The sequence below is a fragment of the Phragmites australis genome, chromosome 1, assembly GCF_958298935.1.
Source record: "Phragmites australis chromosome 1, lpPhrAust1.1, whole genome shotgun sequence".
In the NCBI taxonomy this organism is placed as follows: domain Eukaryota; kingdom Viridiplantae; phylum Streptophyta; class Magnoliopsida; order Poales; family Poaceae; genus Phragmites; species Phragmites australis.
In genome coordinates this window covers 16,188,580-16,207,853 of record NC_084921.1, presented here as the reverse complement: position 1 = coordinate 16,207,853, position 19,274 = coordinate 16,188,580, and the positions used below count along the sequence as shown (strand labels likewise).

Sequence of the window (19,274 nt, the reverse complement as noted above, 5' to 3'; positions counted from 1 at the left end):
ATTTACATGATTTGTGGGGTGCTTGTCAAGCTTAAAGATAGGGCTGGGGCCTGGGCCCTGGGCCCTGGGAGCACGAAGCGACATCGTAGATCCAAGCTGGTCCAGCCCAGTCCATTGCCATCACCCAAAGCCCAACTCATTTGGGCCGAACTGGAGATGAGCTCGGTCCATGGTCCACCACCTCCTTATCCATCTCCTCCATCCACAGCCACGCCACAGCCGTTGCCCACCACCCAGAGCACGCGGCGGGCTGTCGCCGTGCGCGCCTCCACCACACGAAGCGCCGGAGAGAAGCCATCAAGCCCAGCGGCTAGCAAGCGCGCGATGGCCATGGCGCCTCCCGCCTCCGCGGCCGCAGCTGCTGCTGCCGCTGCCGCCTCACTGCGCTTTCCCCACCCTTCGTCTGCCACCACCCTCCCCTCGCCTCCTCTCAATAGCTGTGGCGGCGGCCGGCTCCGGTTCCGCCCCTTCCAGCATGGCCAGGGGACGCAGGGGCGTAGAGGAGGTGTCCACGTGGCGCGCGCGTCGCTGGGAGGCCTTCTGGGCGGCGTTTTCGGCGGGGGCGGCCGCGACGACGGGGAGGCGACGCGGAGGAAGTACGCCGACACCGTGGCGCGCATCAACTCCATGGAGCCCGAGGTCTCCGCGCTCTCCGACGCTGACCTGCGCGCGCGCACGGCCGCGCTCCAGGACAGGGCGCGCGCCGGGGAGTCCCTCGACTCCCTCCTCCCCGTACGTACTCGAACATTACGGACACTCGTATGCTTTCAGTATAATGTCAAAACAAACATTGGGTTGACTAGTGACTACAGTACGATATTACAGCCTGCGATCATGAGTACAATGTTTCAATGTAGAATTAGAAAAACCTTACATTTTCTATTAACTGACAGCAACAAAATTAATTTATTTTCTGAGTTATAAAGTATATTAGTATTAAAACTTCACATCCAAATTACTCTTGGATCAGATTGTGGATTAACAGGAACAAGGCTGTACATACAAACAAACAAGTAGAACAGAAAAACACCATGGACCTGAACACAAAGACACAACTATTGAATACAGTAATAACACCCCATAAAAAAGTAAAGAAGATATTGCATGCTAATTTCGTATAAACATAACAACGTCTGGAAATGCGAAACGATTCACCATAGAGAATGCAAAAGCTTGATAAATTTGAAATTGTATATGAGAAGAAAATCAGTTAACTGACCACAACACATACAATAAAATGAACCAAGCAAGAACTGAAATTCTTCATTACGATTATGAAAGAAATTGCAGTAAATGAAGAGATAAGTAAATAGACCAGCTCACTATTCTGTTTCATTAGCCACTATAAGATGATCTAAGATATGTTAAGCATGACAATTCCCATAGAATGATATCTCAAGGTGGATTTTTCTTTATGGTTTGCACAGGAAGCATTTGCTGTTGTGAGGGAGGCTTCCAAGAGAGTCCTAGGCCTTCGCCCCTTTGATGTGCAGTTGATTGGTGGTATGGTTCTGCACAAGGGAGAGATTGCAGAAATGAAGACTGGAGAGGGGAAGACGCTTGTGGCCATTTTGCCAGCATACTTAAATGCTTTGAGTGGGAAAGGAGTCCATGTTGTCACTGTAAACGATTATCTTGCAAGACGTGATTGTGAGTGGGTCGGTCAAGTTCCCCGATTTCTAGGACTGCAGGTTGGCTTAATTCAACGTATGTCATCACATCACATTGTTCATTCCCGTTGTTCATGCCATCTCCAATTGCACATATTATTCACTTTCCACCTTAATATCAACAACATAAATTAAGGATGCTTCTTTACCAATGTGAGCTACCGTGGGTAAAGGTTCATGGAAGCACTGTTGTGTATTTGAGAAAATAGAATTGCATAAGCCTAAGAAGATGGCTTGTCTTAACCATGAAAAGCCTGGCAACTCCTACTATGATTGTTTAGCTGGGCCATTACCATTCTGATTTGTTGCATATGCCTCCACGCACTGCGATGTAACAGCTTCGTATGTCCTAGCCCAAGTGGCATTTTTTTTTTGCAGGCACCATTTATTGGTTCTGTTTCTCTGTTTGCTTGTGATGGTTTGTTCAACAAAATACTCCTCTTTATTTTGACAGAGAACATGACACCTGAGCAAAGGAGGGAAAATTACTCATGTGATATTACTTACGTCACAAACAGTGAGCTTGGCTTTGATTATCTGAGAGATAACCTTGCGATGGTATGCATTTTCCTTTATTGGAAATTGTTTGTTATTACTCAATATCCTATGTACATGTTTGCAACTTAAGTGGCTGAAGTGTTATTTTCCACTATATATGAAGGAACATGGACCACTGCATCTCCCAACATTTAACCGAGTCTTCATTGTTGCAGACTGTAGATGAGCTTGTCTTGAGGAACTTCAATTACTGTGTGATAGATGAAGTTGATTCAATCCTTATTGATGAAGCAAGAACACCTCTTATAATATCAGGCCTAGCTGAGAAGCCAAGTGATCGGTATTACAAAGCAGCAAAAATAGCTGAAGCTTTTGAGCGAGACATTCATTACACTGTGAGCAATAAACTAATTTTATCTCTGTGGAAACACTTCTGAGTGGATATTCAATCTGCTATGGATTGGTTATGTAATATAATACGCTCTTGTGCTCTTGATATTTTTTTTAGCTAATATATGCTAGACCCCTGATTTCTGAAACTTTTATTTGCCCTTCCTATCTGAGACTAAAAGTACATGTCCAAACATTCTATTGCCATTTTCTAAAAAAATAAGCCATATATTTCTTATATATGTTTATCATTTAGCTATAATTTGTGCTTATTCATAATTTTGTTTCTTCAATTAGCCAAAATATAAATCACCATCTTACAAATGATTATTTCTTCAGGTTGATGAAAAGCAGAGAAATGTTTTACTTACAGAACAAGGCTATGCCGATGCTGAAGAAATACTGGACATAAATGATCTATATGATCCTCGTGAACAGTGGGCTTCATACCTTCTAAATGCAATCAAAGCTAAGGAACTCTTCCTTAAAGATGTCAATTACATTGTTCGTAGCAAGGAAGCGCTTATTGTGGATGAGTTCACAGGCAGAGTTATGGCGGTGAGTATTTTATCATGGAAATTCGTTTATCATTATTCTCAGTATCACAAGACATTTCACTGTCCATATGGCCTAAAGACCTAAACAAATTTGAACATTTCACTGTCTATTCATGTTCAGGTGATATATCAAGAACTCCTTTGATACCTATGAAAACTTTCCTTTGAACTAGCATTGTATCATGCAAGTGCACTCTGACTGAGGCATACACAAACCAAGCTTTGTGCACAGGCATAAATGTAATAACATGCTTGCAATTTATAGATGTTAACATTCACACATACAATATATATGGACTTATGAAGGAAGGAAAACAGAAGGGGAAAAGGTGCAATTGGCAAGTGATGAATTTTGCATAAATGCCATTTCATTGTATGCTCTGGGTAGCAGGGCTTTTGTGTCCACGTCATTCTAGTGTGAAGATTGATGTTTCAAGATTGATTTCATTAGTCTAGTTTTCACATTTGAGGTTTTGATATTTTTGGCAGGGCAGGCGATGGAGTGATGGTCTCCATCAAGCAATCGAAGCAAAAGAAGGTGTACCTATACAAAATGAAACAATAACTCTTGCATCAATAAGTTACCAAAACTTCTTTCTTCAGGCAAGTGACAATCCTTCCTTTTGAAACTTCCAAGGCTTAAAAGTTACTGGAAAACTGACTCATCACCAACCAAATCCCTTCCAGTGCCATTTCAACTCTAATGGCCACTAACCATCGTTGAGCATTTAGGTTGATAGTGCTAAAGACTGTAATCGATAATATATGTCTCAGTCTGCTGGATGTACAACCTTCTCCTTTTCTTTTCTTTGCTATATGTTTAATCTGTTACTTCCTCAGGAAACTAATAACTTTTATGTCAGTTTCCCAAACTCTGTGGTATGACTGGAACTGCAGCTACAGAGAGCCAGGAGTTCGAGAGTATATATAAACTAAAAGTTACTGTGGTCCCAACAAACAAGCCAATGATACGAAAGGTACCTGCACTTTTCTATTACAATTGTTTAATTCGCGGTAACTCTGAAAGATCTGTCCTTTTGATTCAATTGTTTTTATCCCCATTTTCTTTGAAAGGTTGATTTTTTATTCTTTCTTTTGCAGGATGAGTCAGATGTTGTTTTTAGAGCAACAAATGGAAAATGGCGTGCTGTTCTTGTGGAGATATCAAGAATGAATAAAGTTGGCCGTCCTGTGCTAGTTGGTACCACTAGTGTTGAGCAGAGTGAATCTTTATCAGAACAATTGCGTGAAGCTGGGATTCCTCATGAGGTATTCCTGTTAATCTTATTAACAATATTATTTCTTTCCCATTCAGGAATGCTGTGCTTAGTGCTCAGTGCTTACGGTGGAAAACTGTTGATACTTGACCAAGGTCCTGGTCTGATTGGTGGAAATGACTGCATTTTTGTTCAAATATTCGTATGTACAGTACTACATGGTAACAAAACAAAATTGACCCAGGTCAAAATTTGTCTTCCTGAATTAATACAAAACAAAATTTAAAATTTCTGTCTTCCTTGACTCCAGATAGTTTATTAGCATTTAGCATGCTAATGTGCAGCTTATTTAGGAGTTGGGACGTCCTGTTGATACTCTGTTTGGAGCTGAGAGAAAATCATTTTTTTTTTGCCCTAAAACCTTTGACTTAAGTTTTTGAATAAACTAGTTTTCCTTCTTTCACAGGAAGGGAAGCAATGAAAAGAACAGAATTACAGAAGAAAAAAAAACTATTTGAAAGCAAATTAGCTGTAACCTTCCAAGTTCTAGCATGCTTGAAAAGTTACAACCTCAGGTTCTCATTTCCTAAGGTGTCCGAAGCATCTAATATTTTATTGTTTGTGAAACTTATATTGAAGGTTCTGAATGCTAAGCCAGAGAATGTTGAGAGGGAGGCAGAGATTGTGGCTCAGAGTGGACGCCTTGGTGCTGTGACAATTGCCACCAATATGGCAGGACGTGGAACTGATATTATCCTTGGCGGCAATGCGGAATTCATGGCCAGGTTGAAGTTGCGTGAGATCCTATTACCAAGGTATTAATTTTCTTTGTCAGAATTGCAAATCATATTAGCATTTCCATTACGTGGCTGCAATGCTAAAAAACAATGCATATTTAATTCATTAGCTGGGTTCTTTATGTGCCTGTTACTTGCAATGAATTAGGAGAAGTTAAATTTTAGTTCATTGACATAAAATAACTGTGTACTGAAATGTACGGAAACAGTATAAGAAAATTTCAATGTGTATGGAACACCAGGGAAACTATATTGTTCAATGTACTTACGTGTCATTTTTCTTGTGATGACTTACCCTAACCTGTACTACATGTTGGACCTTATAGTCTTGACAGCTCTTCTGATTATTTTACCAGTTTCAAGTGTAGCACTACAGCCAGACAAACTTCATTACATTGAATGAATTAGTTGCTGCAATGGACAATATTTTTCAACAGACTTCTCTGGGAAGTCCTATGCTTCCTAAAGAGAGACCACTCTGTTTCCCAGTGCATATGTGGCCCTCACAGTTCTATTCAAGAGTTCACCTGTTCTTATACTCTATTTTGATTCTGAGTTGCAGAGTCGTCAATCCAATAGATGGTGTCATTGTATCCAAAAAGCAGATGCCACCAAGAAAGACATGGAAGGTAGATAACTGGCTGCTATACGTTCAGTAGTAATATGAATCAACACATGATGATCTTGAGACTTCGGAACTTTTGCATTGGATAGTTGTGTTATGGTTTAACTTGTGATAAAAATCGAACCAATGACTCTTACTGCACTTATTCTCCCTCAGACAAACGAAAGCTTGTTCCCATGTGAACTTTCAAAAGAAGCATTATCATCTGTTAAAGACACAGTTGAAGTGGCTGTCAAAGAATGGGGAGAGAAATCATTAACTGAGCTTGAAGCAGAAGAGCGACTCTCCTACTCATGTGAAAAGGTAGGCCTTTTGAAGCAATCATAAAGTGTCAGAACTTAGTTTTAGTTTGTGTTTATTGCAGCATTTAATTTTGGCAAGGAAATGCAAATATTTAAGAAACATTTGAGTTCATTCCTCAGTATCAACTCCAGACGATTCTTTTTTTAGGGGATTCAGACAATTCTTTTGAGGCATCATTGAAAAAAAATATTAGGGAAACACCGTTCAGTTTTCTGCATATTAGATCTTTTTATATCTGGCAGTATATTGGTGATAAATAACAATATCAGATATCGGAAATTTTTAACATATTTATAATTATACATGATATATTTTGTTTATTGTTCTTTCTTGAGTGTCTTATGGTTGTAATTTGTAACTCATAAGTACATTGACCTATTTGATTCCCATAGCAAGCCATAGTCACTTGTTTACTATACAAGATGTTAGAATCCTTGCTCGGGCAGGATTCAGATTTCAGAATATCAACCATTTTAGGGCAGTGAACTGTCAATTTATTTGAGTTATGGGCATGGGTGATTTTACACTATGCTTTGGTAATCTGTAGTATTCATTAAGCAATGTGAATGATTGGTGGTGGCTCAGTGTTTTTTCTTTTTTTTTTTCCGAAAGAGTAGAGACTAACCATAAGGTAGCTTACTTTTGGTTTCAGAGTGTAGAAAGAAGAATATACTACAATGGGATGTTGGGTGATGTATTAAGCCTCACGGGCAGTTTATATAGAGTATTTAGTGGCTTGATTCTCAAGCAATCCTAGAGATAAGATGTAATCATATCGGAGATATTACAACAATCAATCCTAAATAATCCTATCGTACCATAACAGTCGGATCCTTACCATATACTCACAGAGCTTAACAATTAGCATTGGAAATCAACCAGATACTGATACAGGCAGCTTAGCAGGTACCCACACAGAAAATAGTTTTAGGATCCTTGTAACGGCTCATTAAAAAAAATTAGACGAAACATATATGAATGCTTAATGTTTGGGTTTGGAGTGCGGATTGATTTTGAATATTGCAATATTTCCCCCAACTTATTTCTCTTTTGAGTCTGCAAGCTGAGAGATATATTGGTGTCAGCCAGTATATAAGTGTGTTAGCCTTGCACACGTTCACTGTTTGACCCTCTAAAATGGTATTCCACTGGCAGAAGTGTTTCGAAAAATATGTCTGGATATACAGCGAGCCCGTTATGATTTCATCTATTGGATTAAGATACATTTTGATCTAGATATTCTGTTAAAAGTATGCCTGTCTCTAATATGTGGCAGTGTGAAAATCCTGCACCAACTGCTTCCTGTCTATCCATAGCGTACCAAAAAAAAAAAAAAAAGATGCTTATGCAGGAGACTTAATTATGTTCTTTATATGTCAGGGACCAACACGTGATGAAGTAATAGCAAATTTGAGAAATGCATTCATGAAGATAGCAGATGAATATAAAGTTTACACAGAGGAGGAAAAGAAGAAGGTTATATTGCATATAGAAGAAACATTCGAAGCTCTATCTGTTGCTATTGAATATAGCTTAGTGCTCATGATATCATTGTTATTTTATTCAGGTCATTACAGCAGGTGGTCTTCATGTAGTAGGAACAGAGCGACATGAATCGCGCAGAATTGACAATCAGGTAATATACTGTTGAAGCCATTGCTGTTAATATGCCGGGGGGGGGGGGGGTCAACCCAAGCCATCTTTCTGCTTAGGGTTGATTGTTTGTGTATTGTGCCAAACAAAATGTGACCAGTCCACGCCCATTGTACACGTTTTGAGCATAGGCAAAGCCAAATAACGAAGCAGTTATGTCTGTTTCCTGCAATCATAGCCGAGCATGATCAAAATTTAATTGCTTTGCTTTATCTGGTGTAGCTCCGTGGTAGAAGTGGCAGGCAAGGGGATCCTGGAAGCTCTCGCTTCTTTCTTAGTCTTGAGGACAATATCTTCCGGATCTTTGGAGGTGACAGAATACAGGTTTGTGTTATTTTCTCTATTTCCATACCTGGTTTACATGAGAAATAGTATCAATGGCTGCACTGCACAAAAGTAATGTATTGCATTCAAAAGCCCCTCCTATTTGCATCTTTGTGGTGATATGACTTACTGGTTGTTCTTTACTAAATGCTTCCGACGCAGTAGGATGTCTGTCTAAGTTGCATGTTATATTCTTCAATAGTTGAGATACCTCATTCATAAAGGTGGAATGGAATGTACTGGAATCCTTTCACTGCCAAATTTTCCGAAGGATACATTGTGATAATCCCATAATATTAGTAGCAATAGTGGGTCAAAGTGCGTTTTGCACCATGCCCTGACTACTAACTATAAACTGCACGAGCTTTGGAACAAAAATACCCATCCCAGCTATTGTAATGCACTTGTGTGAGCTTTTTAAACTCCATTTCAACATGTACCTTCAGGAGTGAAATGTGTCTGGTACAGCCAAAATTACTGCATCATTCCATCCTTCAATATGTACTCTTGGCATGGCTTATCCATATTGTTTCAACATTTTTGAGAGATTAGAAAAATAATATAATCAATAATATTAAATTTCGTGTCTAGGGTCTGATGCAAGCATTCAGAGTTGAAGATCTTCCTATTGAATCGAAAATGCTAACAAGGGCCCTAGATGAAGCTCAGCGGAAAGTTGAGAACTACTTCTTTGATATCAGGAAGCAGTTATTTGAGTATGATGAGGTATTGAATAGCCAAAGAGATCGTGTATATGCAGAAAGGAGACGCGCCCTTGCATCTGATAGTCTTGAGTCACTTATCGTGGAATATGCTGAATTAACTATGGACGACATATTAGAGGTTAGTAACAGTCACCATCTGACAGCTGCTTATAAAGCTGAACTTTAACCTTTATTTTGGGAGCACCCAAACATTAAATTACCCTAAACGCTTAATGCTATAAGATTCCTTATACCTATTTGCAGGCAAACATAGGCCCTGATACTCCAAAGGAAAATTGGGACCTTACCAAGCTTATAGCTAAACTACAACAGTGAGTTTTCAGATAGTACATATGCATACGTATTTGGTCAGAAAGATTTATGGGGATATACTTACTGATGTACTGTCACATCCATTTGAATGTTTCTGCTATCTTTTCTAGGTATTGCTGTCTATTAGATGATTTGACACCAGAATTGTTGGAGAGTAAAAGCTCAAGTTATGAGGATTTGCAGGAGTATCTTCATACACGAGGGCGTGAAGCATACTTCCAAAAAACTGTTAGTTGTTTGTCTTTGTGCTTTCATGAGAAGTGTTGTGTTGCATGTTACATATTGAAAGATTATAGGAAGCTTAATGCAAAATATTTCTTACAAATTTTTCTCGAACGCGCAGGAGAGCTGCGTGTCATTTCATTATAGAAGAAAGAGTACAAAGAGTGCCACCCTAGAACAGCACTCAACCAACCCCCAAACGAGGAAAACACATTTGCACTAAGAAAAACACTAAAACAAGACGACCAACTATAAGAAGAGAGGACCTCCTAAAACTATCCAGTAGGCAAGTTCCGAAGGTCTCGCGCCCCGGCGGCGATCCAAAGCAAACTTTCATCAGCCACCGTGCGCACCACTAGATTCACACTCGGAGTTGCACCGTTGAAAACACAGTCATTGCGATGCTTCCACAACTCCCATGCCACCAAAATATTTCTTACAAATGAAGAGAGAATTTGAGCAATGAATTGCATTTTATACATTCTGAATTGCTGTTATCAAATTTAGGCAAGTGGTTCTTATTAGTAAAACGAGTAAAACCAAATCTCATCAGAAAAGCTTGAGCTAGAGCAGTAGATCATCTCATGACAGCATTGCTATACTACAACAACAATGCCTTTGTCCCTAGCAAGTTGGGGTATGCTAGAGATGAAACCCACAAGATCCAACTAAAAAGATGATGATAAATTTTTTTACTAGTAATAGTAACAAAGTAAAAGTAATAACGGTACAAGGAGACTGATGCATAAGTTATGGTTCTGACACGTGGATTGCTATAACAAAAAAAACTTCCATTCCTGAAATGTTTATTCTAGTTCAGAACAAGTGCATCTTATGAACATGGCAGTTGTCTAAATTTATGTGATCCATGCATTTTCCTTTATCAAATTCATCCACTCATGTCCAAATGCATTTCCACATTTCAAACTGTATAAAACTGTTCAGTTCAAATACCAGAGGCTATTTTCTTCAAAATGGCATTTGAGACTATAATAGCTTTGATGAACTATTAACCAATTATATCAGGAGCACAGGAAAAAGTAAGATTTCATTCCAAGTTCCATAACTAATATACTTTTGTGTCAGGAAATTGTGGAGAAGCAAGCTCCAGGTTTGATGAAAGAAGCTGAACGGTTCCTCATTCTAAGCAATATTGATAGGCTCTGGAAAGAACACCTGCAGGCATTAAAGTTTGTACAACAAGCTGTTGGTTTAAGGGGTTATGCCCAACGAGATCCCCTTATTGAGTATAAATTGGAGGGATATAATCTTTTCTTAGACATGATGGCTCAAATCCGGAGAAATGTTATTTATTCTGTGTATCAGGTTTGTCCATCACCCCCTCCCAAAATAATACTCTCTTTGAGCATGCTACATTTTGATCCCTTTAAGTAACATTTCAACCAATTAGTTAGTGATACTGCAACTTCCTTGCAAGATAGGTTTTGAGTTCAGCAGACAGTTTCCCCTTTGTTAGTGTCATACATTAATGACATGGTGCGAAAAAGAATTGAATCAACTAGATCACAATAAGAAATAATTTGAGGTTTTAGGCTTTTAGCTAGTGGAGAGTGGACTATCTTGCAATGTGAAGCATCGTGATCCTGCCTGATCACATGCTTCTTTGCACAAGCAATCCACACATTTTAGCTTTCGCATGCCTGTTTTTGGTATACCTAGCACTAGTGTCATCAGTTTTGGCTCTTCAATATGCTTCAAGCCCAGATACCTTGTGATTCTATTGATGTCATTCTTTCTTTTTCAACAGTTCAAACCAGTGATGAAGAACCAAGAAGAGGAAAAATCCCAAAATAAGGGGTTAAAAAAGAAAGTAGACAAAGGTGCTAACAAACTTGGTGCTGCCCAAGCTGCATCGTGATCTTCATGTGAGAAATGTTGCCCTTGCGTAGAGTTGCATTTTGGTGGTGGCAATCTCGACGTGTATAGCCTCTCTTACACTGTATCACTGTATGTGATGGTTGACATTTCAGTGTATGAGAAATGTGAACAGCAATTCATGATGGCAGTCAGATGATGTGGCGGCTTCATACTTTGACACAGCTTCAAAATGTAACATCTTTCTGAATTGTTGATCCAATCAACAGAACCTGCTATGTGCCTCAGCACACTGTTCATATTATGGATAGCATCAATTTTACGAGTTGTACAGAAATAGAACTCGCAAATAGCAAGAATCTTTGTTCCTCTACCCACAATTTTGTATAATGATATAATTTATTTTTGTTGGTAGAAATCACTTAAGTATCATTTCTAAGTTTTTGTAGGATTAGCATGGGCAGTTGGAATGGATTATAACCTAGATAGCATTTGCTGGTAGAGGCAACTAGCAAGAATGACAGATAGTCAGTAACCTGTTCACCTTCTACTTAGGGAGGATTTAACTAAGGTTTGGAATTTAAACGAAACCTGTCTAATTTCATCAACCAGCAGAATTGAGCATAGTCCAGCTCACTAGAATTCGATTTGGATTGAACATATGGCAGTAGGCTGTAGTTTGGTATTACAAAGTTTACGTTTCTATTTGTTAAATTAATATCCTCGCAAAAAATTGCTAAATTAATACTCCAGAGTAAGTAAATTACATATATGGAAACTCGAGAGAGAATGCGGCTATACAATCCGAAGTTTCGTAGGTATCACACAATTCTCGAATAGAGAGAAGTTCAATTTTTTTTTTTTTTTTTGTATTTGTTCATGGTAACAAGAATGTCAATTGTCAAAGTGATGTGTTATTATTCCGTTCTAAGTTCTTTACAGCGGTATAATTCAAAGGAAACGAAAGATGATGTGTCGTTTGGATACAAGAACCGGAGCAGTACTATTTCATAGACACGAAGTATACCATTATTATTATTTAGATGAGAGTATAGCATCAGGTAGACAGGTAGCAATTCTTCTTGTTTTTTTTTTTTTTTTTGATCTCAGGTAGACACATTTCTTATGCACGAAGGAAGTACATATCACACGCAGAACCAAAGGTCCGTTTCTTCACGTGGACGGCGATGTACGGCAAATTACTTACGGCCAACGTCTTGGAGTGGAAGGTATGGTCTTAGTGCGGTTTTGCAGATATTATTCGAGTTAGATGACACTCTCATAAGGTGGTTGTATAAGGTCGGCACGACAGGCACAAGGCCGGAACGGAGGGTGAAGATTGGAGTAATTCTTTATGATTGGTGGAACATTTGGAAAGAACAAAATCGACAGGCGGGTTGGTGGCACTCAGAGCCAAAGAAGAAATCAACGTTTGACGCTTCACTATCTCAAGAGACTTTCTGGACAACTAGATGTTTACATCTTGCCTCTTTTAGTTTCTTCATGTAAGCTCCTTCGATCGGCATCTTCGAGTTGCCAATTTGTTTGTAACTGCACTTTGTTCTCTTTCTTTTCCTTCCTATAATGAAGGCAGAACACCTACCATCTTCCTTTTAAAAAAGCACATATCATTGTGATCCTTTATAACGGAAGCAGATGGGCGGTCGCCCGCAGCTGTGGACCGTTGGCTTGTCTGACTGAGTTTCCTAGCAGCAAAACGCTTCCAGGCCGAATCTAATAATCCACTTGATACACTAGAAAAGGACATTGCATATAATAGCAAACCACACAATTTCACCAGTTTCGTTGCCGTCATAGGCACCAACGCCTCACGCCACACATGCAACAGATACTACAGGTTCAAAAGGTGTCACAACAAAGCATCCGAAGATATCACAGCAAACACATGCCATGGATCAAGGGTCCAGGGTCACCTGACCTTGGCAACACAGATGTTTCTAAAACATGAAACAAGTTCATTAGGAAGCTACAAATAAGTTCTGATAAAACGCGAGGTGATCACCTGGCTGCTTGATTCAGTTCAAAATAATGGAGCCACAGTGCATTTGTTTATAACTGCAAATTTAATCTAGCTGGTGGACATTCAGAAGGTTACTGAAGCTAGAGCTAGTTAAACTAAGCATGGTTAATCATCCTGCTCAACCTTCAGGTTCTGCAGCTTCGAATCCAGCCCACCATCATCGTCCTCGGCATCCTCATCCTCTTCCTCAGCACCATCTTCAGGGTCCCCCTCGGGCTCATTCTCATCTAGTGGGCCAAGCACATCCAGCGAGTTCTTACCATCTTTCAGAATTTCCTTCACCTCATCAATCCCTTCATCTGAGATGAAATTGCCATTGATGTTCAGCTGCACAAAACCTGGCTTATTTGTGACTGCCTGCGCAAAGCACCGAGCTCCAACCCTCATCAACATGTTTGTGCTCACATCAAGCTCCTTCAGATCTGTGTGGCCCTCTTCCAATGACTTTGCAATAATCACTGCGCCATCATCCTTCAGTTCATTCTCAGCCAAGGTTAGCTTCTTGAGTGACTGCATTGCTGTTAGGCATTCTGCTAAAGCTGGGGCTGCTTTGGCATTTATTTCATTTCCAGCCATTTCAAGGACCTCCAACTGAGGCGCTGACTGTTTGAGGGCATTAGCAATTGCTACTGTACCCTTATTCTCAAGATTGAGATCGCTGAGATAAAGCTCAACAAGATCAGGAAGCTTTGGAAGGGTTTTGCTGAGAGCTATACCTGCATCAACGCCAAATAAGTTGTCCCTGAGATCAAGTTTCTTAAGACAAGTGCATGTCCCTAATGCCTCAGCCAATGGGACTCCACCATCAGATCCTATCCTTGTTGCCGAGCACCTGAAACTCTCTATATTTGGAGAACGTTTAACCATCTCCGCGATTGACATAGCACCTTCATCTCCAGTCATATTGTTGTGGAAGTGGAGAACCTTAAGCTTCTCAGTTGAAGGAATAAGCTCAGATAGAGCTTTTGCAGCTTCCTCTGATATACCATCATTCATCACATAGAGTTCTTCCAGGTTTTCCTGAGAATGTAGGAGCTCTTTGAATGCCCTGACACCCTTCTCACCTAAAGCATTGTCAGAGATGTTAAGATATCTCAGTACAGACCCCTCTAATGCTTTGGAGAATATGCGCATCACATCAAGGGCTTCATCCTCAGGCCTTCCTGCGACAAAATCTGAGATATCTACCTCTGTGAGCTGCTTTTTTATTGACTCAAGAATTGGTCCAGCGACTTTGGCAGCATCAATACCAAAGCTCCTGTTGCTGAAGCAAATCCTTTTGTATGAGTTTCCTGGTTTGGTAAGTGGACTCAGCAGCTCCTTCGCTTCGTCTGCCTCAATAAAAGCACGCTTGCCACCAGATATATCAAATACAGTATCAGCAGGCTCAAGAGGTGTATCAACCACAGGTGCTTTTGGTTCAGCAGTTGTCCTTGGGCCTCTTTTCAGAACTTCCAACATCATCTTGCTAGTTTCTTTTGCATATAGCTGGACAGCAGAACTCCCATCACCATCAGGCTCCTTCCTGAAATGCTCATCTGCAGAGGCAAAGCATATCTCTTCAATCTTTTTAGCATTCTCATGAGCCTCACCCTTGCCCAAAAGGCCATACTTGCGAGAAAAGATGGATTCGGTAGACAGGTTCTTTGTCATCCTCTCTACAAGCATGAGGCGTGTGCTTTCACTTGGTGGCCACAGCTTGATAGAGAATGTCCTGGGTTGGAAATCTTGCGATGTTGAATCCATGTGAAAAGCTTCGAACTTCACACAGCACCCTAATAGAAGAACACAAAGTATTAGCCTTTCTGTGATAACAGAAGATATGGAACTAGCCAAAAAAGCAATATATCAACAATGTACTAATTGAAGCAATTAGAGTGTCTTTCCTGGTCTCCTGGAGGAACCAAACATTAGTACAATAGTAAGAAAATGAATAAAACTAAGCAATGGTTAACCAATTAAAGTCTACACTACAATAACAACATCAATTCATTAAACAAAGATATAGGCTGACAAGCATTTCGCTCAAGTGGTTTGCTTACAATCTTATTGGACATATATTGCTCATGAGAATAGCATGTATATAGGAGACCAACAAATCATTTACTCATGAGAATAGCATGTATAAAATTTTGCGAGTTTCATCAAAAGAAAAATTAAGAACGTCTCATGCTATTATGCTATCATTGCAGGTTTATGGGGCTTAATTTTCTCATACAGTTAAGATACAAAGTCTCATTGGACATATATTGGTTGAAACATCAATAAGCTACACTATCACAAAGTCATGATCTATTCTATAATTTCAATAGAACCAGGCGTACAAGCTACTGAAATTTGTAAGTTACCAAGTTGTCAGCCCCCAAAACTATTTATTAGCTTCAGCTTCACCATATCTGTTTAAGGATATCAGTTTGGCTGAAACATAACCCGGATCTTTGGTCACAACTTGGATCTCGGCAAGAAGGTGAATCTTAAACTCCTACCCAGGGGCGGATCCACTACTGAGGTGAGGTCGGGCAGCTGCCCGAGGTGTCCCGGCGGCAGAATGAGCAGAGGAACGCACTGGCGCCTGTCGAAGTTGGAGACGGTGAACCGCGACGGAATTGAGCTGGACAAGGAGAAGAGTGGAGACGGGGAAGGTGAGGTTGCAGATTGGGTACAAAGAGGAGAGTTCTGTTTTTAACAAGGAGAGAAGTTGCCAGGTCCGCCAGCTTCCACGCTTCCACAACCGAGTCCGCCGGACATAGGGATGGCAATCGAGAGCAGCAGGTGTGGGTAGTGCATCCCCATACTCGTACCCACCAATTTTATTGCACCTGCGGGCATTCCCGTGAACACCCGCAGGCGAAGAACCGAGAACAGACCCGTCGCCCATGGGCATACTCGTTTACCCACCACACATGTACCAGTTCAAAAATCACATCCGCTGTGAAGTTACATTTGTTTTAGGGAACCTTGTGATTTCCTTGTGTAGAACATCATCGAAATTTCATCTTTATTCTTTGCTTGCAGATGTTCCACTTCTAGAAACTCAAAATTCTCTCTGCTAAATCATGGTGTCCTTATGAGTCAATCAGCAACCAAAGCAAATATATCAAAATTTACACAAGTGTCAAATTCTTCTGCTTCAAAATCTTTAGAAGAAAGCGCGCAGATCAGGCGAGAGGGAAGGAAGCGGCGAGCGCCTCACCTGCAGCGGCGCGGAGGTGGCGGGTAGCGCAGGACTGCAGGAGGCGAGCTCAGGGGAATAGTCCTCCACTCCTCCTCCAGATCTAGGCGGCCGCGAGGACAGATCGGGGGGGGGGGGGGGGGGCGTCGCCGGTCTCCAGCGCTGGCTGCTAAGATCTGGAGGCCGTGGGCATGGAAGGAAGAGGAGGCGAGGCGCTGGGCGGCGGCAGGTGGGGGCGGCGGCGGGTGGGGGTGGCTGAAGATTGGAAGAGGATTAGGGTTTGGACTACTCGACTGCTGGACTGGGCCTAGGCCTTGGGGAGTGACGAGTGAGGTATGCTTTCTGCTAGACATTATTTGGACCCACATGTCATAGTTATCGATGGCTAAACGGTGCCATAGGTACGCGCATGTTTTACTTAGTATCTGTGCCGTATATCCATCGGTAGTGATTTTTGCCTATAAACATACCTGCTGTTATCAAATTTGGATCATGTCTGACCATATTAGAATATTTATTCATAAGTAAATAGGTAATTAGATTAAGTTGCCGTTCCTAGGTAGGCGAACGTGGCGCAAGAAGCAAGCATGCTCGAGCGCCACCGTATGACTGTTGTCCCTTCTCGAAAAACCCTAACGGTAGCCGAGTGGGCTAAATGGGATGTTCAACATTGCATGGAGTAGCCCATTAAGCCAACGACTGCCCCCATTTCCTCACTTTTTTCTCTTTCATTTTCCATGACAATTCCACATTTCAAATTTGACTACAAACTCAAATTCAAAATTTATGAAAACCCCTAAATTTTTCAATAGTTCTTAATGAAAGATCAAGTTGTGGCCCATTGTGTGTTGTCATTGAAATATTATATTCCTGATTATGCTATTAAATATTCAATCTATATGTGGAACCATACTTATACATTTAACTCAAAAAACGCACACTATACCATATTGTACATTGTTGGTAATATATCTAAATTGTTTTAAGTTTCATTTATATTCTAATTTGTAATATGGTATGACCATTAGCAACAATATTTTTTTTACCTTAGTCAACAAATTTATTGTTACCACCACCAATCCATCTATATTTACCTTTCTTATTTTATAGGTTCATATTTTTTTCTGTTATATTTTATTGGAGAATTATTATATTCTCTTCATTATTGAGGTATTTTTCTTTACTTAGACTCCGTGTCTCTGTCTTAGCTCAAAATTGTTCTTGGATTCGTCACAGGAAGGCTTTTGGCACATCACAGTCTATGCAAGTGGATGGCCCGCCATGGCCTAGGTGCAAGGGAACGGGATCACTTGAGTTCATGGTGGAATGAAGTCAGGTGATTTCGCTCTACCGTGAGGCATTGGATCACAGGTGAACGGTTAGGATTTAATGCAACAATGCTGCTACAGTAGTATGTAAACATTAATATCGCTACATTATCTGGCGCTATAGTAACTCTGTTGCAATGCTTGGTGTTAGGATACTATTCACCTTCTCACGATTTACTGTTTACCTCCGACTTCATCAGAGTGAAGTCAGAGGATTGGGATTAGGTGAAAGGAGCTAGGGACCTAGGGAGAGGATGGAAAATGCTCTTACCCTTAGCATAGCATGCACAAACTCCACCAGACCCAGCTTTGGTGGTCGGGATTTGGGCGGTAACGATGGGGTCTCGGTCAAGAAGCTGCTCAAAAGGGAGGGCGTGGGTAGGGCCAACAATGGGGTGTGACAAGCTAGGTCCCCACAGGTATTACACCCGGCAGGGGCGGGGGCAAGGATGGGTTTTTGCTCACAGGGGTCACGGGTTGGGGTCGGAGCCCTGATTGCGGGTCAGGTCAGAGGTGGAGACCGATTTTCTCCTACAGGCCCCCGACAGGCGCCTAACTCCCGGCTATTGTTGATCGCCAACCACCGCCCACCCCTGCTTACCAACACCCACCGTCGGTCGTCCCGTGCCAGCCACCCCACCTCCCGGTTGCTATCACCCGCCCACACCCGTGGGTCCCCACTAGGCTCAGGGCTGGGGGGCATATTTCCACCCATTAGCCGAATCGGGTTTGGGTCAGGTTTTTTGATTTGGGTTTCAGGTCAGGTACGTTCTTGCTGCACTTGGCCCAGACTGGACCTATTGCCAGGCCTAGGTATGGGTGATGGTGAGGAAGGGTTTGACAAGGTCATGCTTCATCTAGCCCAACCACACTAGTCTTGAGGTGGCGTTCAATGCTGAGGAAGGGCTGTCGGAGGCGTGACAGATGTGGCAGTGAGGGTGGTGGCTTTGACGCGAGGCAAGCCCAATATCCCTTTTTAGAGAGAGCCAGCCGCTCAGGTAATTGTTTTACTTTATTTTATTCAAATTATATATTTGATATTATTCTGGAGAATTATATGTGTATCAGCTACCTGATCCAAGGGCTGATACAGGAGGTATACGGGAACCCGAGGTCGGGTCCTGACATGCGTGTTATCCTATGAGGTAGAGGAGGTCAAGATGATACTCAATGTTCAAAATCCCCACCCCAAAAGCCACCGGAATCATTAACAGAAAGATCCCTAGCGAAAATCAGCATTTCTGACCCCACCCGGAGGTTCCGGGTCACAAACCGAAGGTTCCGGGTGATCTTAGCCAAAAATACCTGAGGACCCCCACTCGGAGATTTACCCAAAAGTTCTGGAACCCGAAAGTTCCGAGTTCACCCGGAACCTCTGGATTGTATTGTTCATTAGATATTTTTCTTTTTTTTCTTTGCTTAAATTTGTAAAATTCATAATAAATCCTCTGTAACTCCAAAAATTATGAAATAATTTTGTTAGTTTCATAATAGCATCCTCTACCTATTAAAAATATCCCCATCCATTAAATAATTAATTAAACTTTTGAGATAAATTAATTAGATTAAGGCTTTATTAATTCACCGTTAATTCTTTACAAGTC

The 19,274-nt window shown here is 41.1% G+C and overlaps 2 protein-coding genes across 3 annotated transcripts; one reads left to right on the top strand and one right to left on the bottom strand.

Annotated features, from left to right (window-relative positions):
- The first annotated feature begins 141 nt into the window (after positions 1 to 141).
- On the top strand, positions 142 to 11,561 carry LOC133911325 (protein translocase subunit SECA1, chloroplastic). Of its 2 annotated transcripts, XM_062353531.1 has the most exons (20): positions 142 to 732; positions 1,428 to 1,707; positions 2,125 to 2,228; positions 2,384 to 2,563; positions 2,898 to 3,116; positions 3,605 to 3,718; positions 3,979 to 4,092; positions 4,217 to 4,384; positions 4,972 to 5,147; positions 5,692 to 5,758; positions 5,911 to 6,057; positions 7,438 to 7,533; positions 7,625 to 7,693; positions 7,933 to 8,034; positions 8,626 to 8,877; positions 9,003 to 9,070; positions 9,182 to 9,299; positions 10,380 to 10,619; positions 11,062 to 11,179; positions 11,285 to 11,561. In XM_062353531.1, the coding sequence occupies exons 1-19, from the start codon at positions 157 to 159 to the stop codon at positions 11,170 to 11,172; spliced, it is 3,201 nt and encodes a 1,066-aa protein (XP_062209515.1). In that variant the 5' UTR covers positions 142 to 156; the 3' UTR covers positions 11,173 to 11,179; positions 11,285 to 11,561. The 2 variants fall into 2 exon arrangements, with proteins under 2 accessions (XP_062209515.1, XP_062209506.1); XM_062353522.1 differs by having other exon boundaries at positions 11,062 to 11,561.
- A 1,480-nt stretch (positions 11,562 to 13,041) lies between these two features.
- LOC133911314 (RAN GTPase-activating protein 1-like) lies at positions 13,042 to 16,534 on the bottom strand. Its single transcript, XM_062353514.1, has 2 exons — positions 16,364 to 16,534; positions 13,042 to 14,945 (listed from the first exon to the last, which is right to left on the bottom strand). The coding sequence occupies exon 2, from the start codon at positions 14,914 to 14,916 to the stop codon at positions 13,276 to 13,278; it is 1,641 nt and encodes a 546-aa protein (XP_062209498.1). The 5' UTR covers positions 14,917 to 14,945; positions 16,364 to 16,534; the 3' UTR covers positions 13,042 to 13,275.
- Positions 16,535 to 19,274: the final 2,740 nt, after the last annotated feature.